General features: G+C 47.5%; 1 protein-coding gene across 1 annotated transcript; it reads left to right on the top strand.

Moving 5' to 3' along the window:
• The first annotated feature begins 855 nt into the window (after positions 1-855).
• SLC35E1 (solute carrier family 35 member E1) lies at positions 856-7,383 on the top strand. The gene is made up of 6 exons (XM_058040968.1): positions 856-1,255; positions 1,927-1,997; positions 2,288-2,425; positions 3,175-3,300; positions 3,851-4,096; positions 5,572-7,383. The coding sequence occupies exons 1-6, from the start codon at positions 856-858 to the stop codon at positions 5,800-5,802; spliced, it is 1,212 nt and encodes a 403-aa protein (XP_057896951.1). The 3' UTR covers positions 5,803-7,383.
• Positions 7,384-10,176: the final 2,793 nt, after the last annotated feature.

The following is a 10,176-nucleotide window of genomic DNA, read 5'->3' on the forward strand; positions in this document are numbered from 1 at the left end:
AAATCTCTGGGGAGTTGCTATCACCTAAAATCCGTGTTTCTATGGCCAAATTAATTCTGCAGAAGTCTCTTGACAGGGTGCATGGACGAACCGGGCTCTCCAACACCCCCTCCTGCCTGCCAGGTACTCACCCATCCTTTACCCCGGCCTTCCTCGCCTCAGTTTTAAAGGTCGGGAGCGCTGGTGTCGGTGCCTGCGAGCCCGCGACCTTCGCTCCGTCCCTGCCCTGCCGCTGCCCGGCGCTCCAAGGGCCGGCACGGCCTCCCTGGAGGCGGCTCCGCTCCCTGAGCGCTGTCCCGGGTCACGGCAACCCCTGGGGCTCCCGGGGCCGTGAGGGGCCGGCCCCGGCTCAGGGCAACCCCTGGGGCTCCATCGCCCCGGAGCCGGCACCGAGGGTGCGGGCACCGTGCGGGGCCGGCCCTGGCTGACAGCAACCCCCGGGGCTCCATCGCCCTGTGCGGGGCCGGTACCAAGGGCACGGGGACCCCGCGGGGCCAGGCCCGGCTCACGGCAACCCCTGAGGCTCCCGGGACCGTGAGGGGCTGGGCCGGGCTCACGGCAACCCTTGGGGGTCCCGCGGCTGTGAGGGGCCGGTACCGAGAGCGCGGGGAGCCCGCGGGGCCGCGCCCGGCTCATGGCAAGCCCTGGGGCTCCGTGGCCATGCGGGGCCGGCACGGAGGGCATGGGGATCCCGCGGGGCCGGGCCGAGCCCGGGCCGGGCGGGGCGGAGGAAGCCAAGCGCCGGAGGAACGGAGGAAGTGACGCCCGGACCCCGCCGCGGCCCCGCGGCCGCCCCGCCCCAGGAAGCGACGCGCCGGGGCCGCGCTGCTGACGTTCGGCGGCGGCTGCGGAGCGATGGCGGCGCCGCTGGCGGCTCCGGGCGGCGCCGGGGCCGGTGGCGGGCCCGGGGCGGGCGCGGCGCGGGGCGGGCGCGGGCCGGCGCTGCGGGAGGGGGCGCGGGTGTCGGCGCTGTGCCTCGCCTGGTACGGGCTGAGCGCCGGCGGGAACGTGGTGAACAAGCTGCTGCTGGGCGGCTTCCCGCGGCCCGTCACCGTGTCGCTGTTCCACATCCTGGGGCTGTGCGGGCTCCTGCCGCCGCTGCTCCGCGCCTGGCGCGTCCCGCCCGCCGGGCCCGCGCAGCTGCCGCCCCGCGCCTACCCCCGCTACATCCTCCCGCTCGCCTTCGGCAAGTACTTCGCCTCCGTGTCCGCGCACGTCTCGCTCTGGAGGGTGCCCGTGTCCTACGCGCACACAGGTGAGGGATGCGGGTGTCCCGGGGGTGTCCCGGTGCCGGCTGTGCTCGGAAGGAGCTGCACTGGATGTCCCAGTGCTGGCTGTGCTCGTAGGGAGGTGCTCGGGGGGTGCCCTGGGGGTCAGAGTGGATTCATGCCCGGGGGTGTGACCTGAAACCCGGTGTGTGCTCGTGTGGGCACCTGGTGCAGTGTCCCGGTACCCACTGTGGGTGTCCAGGGCAGTGTCCCAATACCCAGTGTGTGCTCGCACAGGTGCCCAGTGCGGTGTCCCAGTACCTTCTCTGTGCTCCTGCAGCTATCCATTGCAGTGTCCCAGTACTCTCTCTGTGTTGTGAATATCCAGTGCAGTGTCCCGGTGCCCAGTGTGGTGTCACAGTACCCACCCTGTGCCCATTGCAGTGTCCCAGTGCCCAGTGTGTGCTGTTGGCACCCAGTGCAGTGTCCCAGTGCTCACTGTGTGTGCTGTATGTCCCCAGTGGGTGCTGGCAGCAGATCCAGGGGCAGTGCCCCAGTGTGTGCCCTGTGGGTGCCCAGAGCACCAAGGTCCCGCTGGTACAAGTGCCAGGACAGTGACAGGGATTGAGCACCCATCCTGGGCTGGGCTCCATCCCTGTGCTTGAGGTGGTTGCTGGAGCTGTCCCAGTCCCCAGTGATGTTTTCTTGCTGTCCCCAGTGAAAGCCACCATGCCCATCTGGGTGGTTCTGCTGTCACGGATCATCATGAAGGAGAAGCAGACGACGAAGGTGCGAACAGGTTTGCTGAGGTTTCTTCTCTTGGTGCTGCTTGGGGGAGGCTGTGCTGGCTTTGGATAGATTTTGTGACTAGAATTAGATTTTTAAAATCCCTTTTCCTTTTGTTGTGAGTGAACAATGACCAGGGTGATGCTGTTTGATGCACTGGAGTTGTCAGTGTCTACTGCAGTCAAATTTCCTTGAGCTGCAGTAGTAAAATGGTTGATCCCTAGATCAGCAGGATGTATAAACTGGTGGAAAATTCTTAGCAGATGGAATTTACCCCTCTGTCCCTGCCGCAGGTGTACCTGTCCCTGATCCCCATCATCACTGGTGTCCTGCTGGCCACGGTCACAGAGCTGTCCTTTGACATGTGGGGACTCATCAGTGCCCTTGCTGCTACGCTGTGCTTTTCTCTTCAGAACATCTTCTCAAAGAAGGTACAGCTCTGTTCCCAGCTCTGGTGTCACCCTTCAGCAGGACAGGCTGTCATTTCAGTCACATAAACGGATTTTTTTTGTTGGCTTTGCAATCAGACAAGCCCAGAGGGTTGGTTGTTATTTTGTGTGTTCCCTGCAGCTCTTCCTACCTGTTGAAGCTGTTACTCTGAGTTTATCCTGAGCCCTTTCTTTACTCTTCAATGTGGATTTTTTTTTTCTGGTGGGCAATTCAATAGTGCTCAAATTAATGTATCTTGTTATATCAAATAATTCCTCTGTGCTGAGCAAGTCACTGTCAACACTGGGCACTCCTTGAAACCACAGTAACAAAATTAAAATGTGTGGTTTGCTTTATTTAGTTACAAAATGGTTTCTGTTTTGTAGAGCTATCAATATATATTATATAAATTAATATATATTATAATTATATAATACATATTATATTATATTATATTATATTATATTATATTATATTATATTATATTATATTATGTTATGTTATGTTATGTTATGTTATATTGTTATATTATGTTACGATATATTATATAAATTATATCTATTAATATTAATATCTTGTTGGTACTAAGAGCCACCACTCAAAAAACCATTATTTTTCAAAAACACATCAATTTTTCTTTTGCTACCCTAATAGAAAATTAATATTATAAGGATATTTATTTATTTTCCTAATTACCTGTCCCCTGGAGCAGTTTGTTTCCTGATTGCTGTTCCATAATGGCTCTTGGCAGGTGTTAAGGGATTCCAGAATTCACCACCTTCGGTTGCTAAACATCCTTGGCTGCCATGCTGTGTTCTTCATGATCCCAACCTGGGTCCTGGTGGATCTTTCTTCCTTCTTGGTAGAGAATGACTTGGTAAGTGCAGAATTTGGAGAACTGTTTGCTGTTATGAAAGAAAATTTTAAAAGATAAACCAAACTTCAGCACCCAACCAGAAAAGTGCTCTGAAGTGTTTCGGTGTGGAAGGAAGTATTGTGAAACACCTGCAAATTGTTTCACAGCAGTTAACAAAGTGTTTATTGTGAGAACAATATTATTATTATTATTATTATTATTATTATTATTATTATTATTATTATTATTATTATTATTATTATTATTATTATTATTTATTATTATTATTATTGATATTGTTATTATTCCTGTCAGGGTTAGCAGAGGCAGTTCATGCACATCATAAATATCAGGATTTGGGAGCTGGAGGCAGGAACAAACACTCCCAATGTCCTCCTCTGGTTTCTCTGAGCTGGGAGTTGCATAAAGCAAAGAGCTTGGGGGCCTCTTCAGAGCTCAGTGCAGACATTCCTGCTCCAGTGGCAGCTAAAAGTGCCTCAGGCTGTGTTTGTGTTGTTACCTGAAACCCGAGATAATTTTTTTTTTCCTCCTGCTGTTTGCTTTTCCACAGAGCTCCATGTCCCATTGGTCCTGGACCTTGATGCTGCTTATAATCAGTGGGTTCTGTAATTTTGCCCAGAATGTGATTGCCTTCAGCATCCTGAACCTGATCAGCCCCCTGAGTTACTCGGTGGCCAATGCCACCAAGAGGATCATGGTGATCACCGTGTCCCTGATCATGCTGCGCAACCCCGTCACCAGCACCAACGTCCTGGGCATGATGACAGCAATCCTGGGGGTCTTCCTCTACAACAAGGTGAGGTTTCTTCACCAGGAAACACAGCTGGAGCAGTCCTGCAGCTTTGAGTTATTGTTTGCACAAGCTGAGCAAAAATAGGCAACACAAAAGGCACAAAGTTCCATTGTACAGGGGGGATGAGCATGGCCCAGGTGCAGGGTTTGGGTCACAGCAGCTGCTGGGCCTCTCACACAATTAAATTTTGATCTTAAGCACTTTTTGAAAAGGGAGGTAACTCAGAATCTCTTGAGCAAAAGTTTGGCATGCGAGAGGAGTGAGGCTTTCATTAGAAGCCACTGATATTTTAAGGCTGTAACAAAAAAAAGTGATGTGACAGTAGGGCTGTAGGGCTGGCTGCTTTTTTCTGGGTATGGGAATATGTCTGGGTGGAATCTTAGGTGATATCTAAGGAAATCTGCCTGCACTGAAGGGTTGTGAGGGTTTGGAAGGAGCTGCCCAGGGAGGTTTGGAGTGTCCATCCCTGGAGGTGTCCAAGGAAGGCCTGGATGTGGCACTCAGTGCCACAGGGATAGGGCAGAGCTTGGACTTGATGATCTCAGATTTTCCTGTGGGAATCTTTAAAATCAGAGGGTTTTGGGAAAGCTGCAAAAGGGAGGTTTTAGAGACAGCAGAACTGCAATTAGAGGTAAACATTAGCCTTAAGATTTGTCAGCAGAAAAGTTCTAGGAGAAGTAGAAAGTAAGGACAACTAGAGCAATGGTTTGTGTATTAATGCTTGGATAGAATAACTCCCTAAACTACAGAAAAGTATATCTAGGGAGATATTATGAAGTTCTAGTTATAAGTAATATTATTAGAGTAATATTACTGATTAATAAAGTAATATTAATTAATTATTGAGATAATATTAATTATTAAAGTAATATTAACTAATACTGATTATTAAAGTAAATATTAATAAATTAATACTGATTATTACTAAGTAATATTAGTATATTAGTGAGATATTTGGAAGTTTTAAGCTTCATAATGGAGCTCTGTGCATTGTGTTTGAAGGCTTACAAGCAGGTATTGTATTTGAAATAAGCAAGAATTGTTTTAACCAAAGGTAGGTGTTATTATAGTGACTGAATAGAACTACTGTCAGTATAGAATATATACTATAAGAATATATATGATACATATAAATACTGTCAATCTATACTATTCTATTCTATAGAATATATACTATACAGATATAAATGCTGTCAGTAAAATTCTTGCTTTGTGTGATTGGTCAAAAAACTTTTAAGTGACATTAAGTGACTTCTAAGTGACAAGTAACATTAGGTTCTTTGTCTGCTGCCTGGGATGTGAGCTGCTGGCATCTCCCCATTGCCATAACCCTGTAATGAGGCTGATGCTGGAAAATAAAACAGTTGGGAAATGTCCCCAGCATCCCCATCCCATTTGTGATTTGTACACCAACCCCAAGCCAGTGATATTTGCCCAGCCTGAATGGTTCTGTGACAAACTTTCCTTTCCTTTCCCAGACAAAATACGATGCAAACCAAGAGGCAAAGAAGCAGCAGCTTCTCCCAGTGACCACTGGAGACCTGGTGAACTTGGAAAGGCACCGAAATGCTGCTGAGAAGTCCCAGAATGGACTCGCAGCCTTTGGCCAGCATGGGGACTTCCTGCGCAGCAACGTCCTCACAGAGCACTTCCAGTTCAGCAGGCAGAGCTACCCCACAGCCTACAACCTCAATAGGTTTGATATTTAGGATCTCCTGGCACAAAGGTACAGACTGTGATATCAAAGTGTCCCCAGCATTATCAGAACTCTTCCAGTACATCCATGAATGTCACGGAGCCATTGAGGTGTGCAGCTTGCAGGGCAGGGCAGGGGAGTGGTGCAGGAGCTGCTGGGCTGAGCTTTAAACCTGGGACAGCCAGACCTGGAACAGCTTTAAACCTGGGACAGCCAGACCTGGAACAGCTTTAAACCAGAGCTGACACTGGAACCAACCCCACAGAGCAGATCCTGCTGAGGTGGGAGTGACACTGCACAGTGGAACATCTGCCACTGCTCCTTTCAGACTCTGCCAGCTCCTTGTTCTCTTGGCAGCTGAATTCTGGCCAGTATCTCCTTTCCATGCTGGTAATGTCACCTTTAACTTGTTCTCTAACAACGGTTCAATGATCCTTTTAATGAAGCTTTCAGGAAGAAGTGAAAGCAAGGGGTGTTTGTGCTGATCAGGATTTGCCTGGGGAGGATCAGCTGCAGGCAGGTAAGGTCGAGTTCATCTCCAGCATCTTGTGCAACTCCTTGTGGATATTCACAACTGCTGTGCCTCTGCCTCCAGCCCTGGATGAGAAAGCAGAGGTGTTTCTGCAGGAGCAGGCAGTGGAAGGATTGATTTCTCCCAGAACTGCTTCAGGAAAAACACACAGTTCTCCAAATCACAGCTCGTGGCAGAGAACAGCCAAGCCCAACCTAAAATCATCATTGTTTTCTGAATCATGTAGTCCAGACATTGCTATCCCCTGGCCATGCAGGAAACTCCTTCAATAAAAAGTGTTTGGAATAATATGATTTTATTTTTTTACTTGCTTCACACCTGTTCTTTCAAACCTGTTTTGTTGCTTTAGAAATTGAAAGGTGGAAGGTGTTTTGTTCTCACTTTTATGCTCTCATATATATCTTTTCAATGCATTGATTTGAACAATCATCATTATTAATTGTTTCTTAAATCTTTTTAGCCCCTAATTTGGGTTTTTTAAATTTCTTAATCACTGCTGTTGGAGTAGCTGTGTGGATTTAGGCTGACTTCCACTTCCTGCTGAAAGAAATTAAATTTTGTATCCTGTGCTGTTCCTGCAACTCCCCTGGCTCAAATAGGAAATGAAAGAAAAACTGAAAAACTGTTTGAATCAGCAGTAAATAGATAATTTATGGCTGAAAACTGATTCAGAATAAATTCTAGACAAGGTGATTGTGTGTGTCAGGTACAGATTTGTGCATGGAAGGGATGAACCTTGGCTTTCCTTCCTTTGAATGAAATTCCTTGGAATGAAGTGAGACCCAACTTGGAACTTGGGTTTCACTGAATCAGAATTTTCTGTCCTTGCTTTAGTAAAAGATTTTAGGGGCCTTCTTTCCTTCCCAGACTGTTGTACAGTGAGACTTTGATAGCATAACTTTTATGCTTTTAACCAGAGAGGTACCAGACACCAGGGGCAAAACCCAGGGTGTGTCCCAGAACACTCCTCTTATTTATTGCTTTCAAATGACCATTTCCATGATGTGAGATGATGATTTGGCTCCTTTCTGGACAATAAAGAATTTATTTTTAAGTGCAAAATCAAGCTGATCTTATTCTTTTGGCTGCTGGGGTGGTAGTTACATGAACAGCATGTGAGAGGAGTGAGGTTTTTATTATTCCACCAGAGTCCAAAAGAGGAAATGGTCCTTCTGAAACTTAAAAATGGGTTAAAAATGCTGCTGCTGCTGGGTGTGAGCAGAACTTCTTGCCTTGACTGGAGTTCAGTGTTAATGGCAGCTGAGAATTTGGGATTTTGGTAGAAAATCTAAATAAATCTGAACAAAGTCATGAGGAAATCTTTCCTTCAGGTGAAATATCTTTTGCCCGTTCCAGTATTAATGAGTGTATAATTACTTCTTTTGAATATGGGGAAAATGCCAAATTGTGGATTTCTAGGGCTCATTTGCCAACATTTCAATGCTTTTACCTGAAAGTAAAAAGGATTTGGTGCTGACTCTGGATTTGGATTTGGTGCTGACTCTGGATTTGGTGAACTCTGGATTTGGTGCTGACTTTACAGAGACTGATTTGAGGCTGAGATTTCAGAAAGGGCTGAAATTTTCCAGCTGCTCTCAAAGGCTGGGACCTGGTGAATCCTGCAAACCCTGAATGGTGTCTTTGTGCCTCAGTTTCCCTGTTAGAAAAAGATGATTCTTCTTTAATCACAGAGGGTAAAATACCAGGAAAAAGTGGCAGTGGGGACGTGCAGGGATCCTCTGAGTTCATCTCTCCATCCTCTGCTGTGCCAGGTTCCTACAACCTCAGCTGCCACAGGGAGTAAATACAAACCAGACCAGAGGTTTTATTAAATATATTCAGATTTGTTTCCTTTTAAAGAACATAACCAAACCTCTTCTGGCAAATGCTTTCACAGTGAGCATGCCCTGCACACTTCCCAGAGAAGATTTAAGCTCAGTTTTTTCTGTAATCTTGGCAGCAGCTGAAGGTTTCCTGTTCAGAACTGTCCCAAATTCCAGTCTGGCCCCAAATGAGGATTTCCCAGGAGGATAAAGGATCTTTTTAGGGCTCAGGAATGAATCTGCTCCAGGCCTGTGGGCAGCAGGGAGGGCTGGGTGTGGTGCAGGGGGACATTAAACCTGTCAGGTTCCACAAGGTGGATTTGCTGGATCCCAAATCCCAGTCCTTAAGCAATATTGCCCACACTGAGGGAAAGGCACTTCCTGGCATTGCTGTAATAAACATTTGAATCTTGGAGCTCTGCGAGGTTTTTTGTTTGGCCAAGTGGGATGTTTGGTTTGTAAATGAGGGGTGTGTTTGGCTCTGTACACAGGGCTGGGGGAAGGACAGAAAAGCTGGAATAAAGAGGGCAAAGTCTGCACAATGTGTACAATGACCCTGTTATTAAATCAAAGCCAAGGGTTTGGGTTCACTCCTTGCAGGAAGCTCTGGGAGTGTCATAATGGGCACTGCTGAGGAGCTGGGTGGATGTGATCACTCACAAATGCTGAAACCAGGGTTAGAACTGGACTTCTTGAGATATTTTGATTTTTACTATGCATTTTTGACACAGAAATACACAACAATATTGAAAAACTTCTTCCCCAAGAAGCCCTGGGTAGTTGTGGAAATAAGAAAACCTCTCCCCACTCCATGTGGGTGTTCTGTTGATGGTTCCAAAGAGTATTTGGTGACCTTTAAAAATATTCCCCTTGCAGGTTCAATTTTGGTAAGAGGATCTTTATCATCTGGTAAAATTCTTGTGGTTTTTAAATAACTGAATGCTAAATAAAATTGAGGCAAGACTTAGGCTTTGTAAGTGCACAGTGATTTGTAAAAATAGTGCTGGTATTTTGGGGTCAACTCATGATGATTTCCAAAGCTCAGTTTTCCTTTCTAATCTGTTCAAACCCATTTTTTTTCTGATGCAGCATTTTGCAGCAGAAGGAGTTTCTGCCATGTGGCTCTTTGTGAAACAGGTGCAATATAAATAAAGGGAAAATTTTGTTTTTTCAAGGCTTAAATTTCTGGGTCATGCTGTGAGCTGTTAAAAATAATTCTGAAATCTCTTTGTGGTGATGTTCAGGGCAGTGAAAGGAATTTGTTAACCCTGAAGTGACAGGTGGTGCAGATATCCAAGGGGTACCCAGCTTTTTTTGCTGTTATTTTATATTAATCTCCTATAAATTGATGGGAATATGGGTGAGTTTCCCAAAAAACCCAAACCAACCCCACAGTCCTTCTGTGTGAGTCCTGCCCTTCAGCAAATGAACTCTTTGGTGTTGTTTTCCTGTTTAGTTGTTCTGTGACATTCTGGATGTCACTCAGGTCCCTGTAGATCCTGCTGGGATTCCTTTGGAACAAAAGGGAGCTGTGACACTGGGACAAAATATTCACACTGGGACAAAATGGTCACACTGGGACTGCAGCTCCTGGGGCTCCTCCCTGCCCTCACCAGGAGCTCAGATGGCTTTGGTGGATCCCTCTGTAGTAAATCCCCAGTGTCACTGGGCTGGGGACACTGGTGAGTCCCTGGTGTCATTGTGTTGGGGAGAGCAGTGAATCCCCAATGTCACTGTGCTGGGGAGAGCAGAAAATTCCTGATGTCACCATGCTGGGGACACCAGTGAGCCCTCAGTGTCAGTGGGATGGGGACAACAGTAAATCCCCAATGTCACTATGCTGGGGACAGCAGTGAGCCCCCAGTGTCACTGGGATGGGGACACCAGTGAGTCCCTGATGTCACTGTGCTGAGGACAGCAGAAAATTCCTGGTGTCACTGTGCTGGGGCCACTAGCAAATCGTTGATGTCACTGTGTTGGGGGGCAGCAGTGAATCCCTGGTGTCACTGTGCTGGGGGCACCATTGAGTCCC

This window comes from Melospiza georgiana, chromosome 26 (assembly GCF_028018845.1).
Source record: "Melospiza georgiana isolate bMelGeo1 chromosome 26, bMelGeo1.pri, whole genome shotgun sequence".
Classification (NCBI taxonomy): domain Eukaryota; kingdom Metazoa; phylum Chordata; class Aves; order Passeriformes; family Passerellidae; genus Melospiza; species Melospiza georgiana.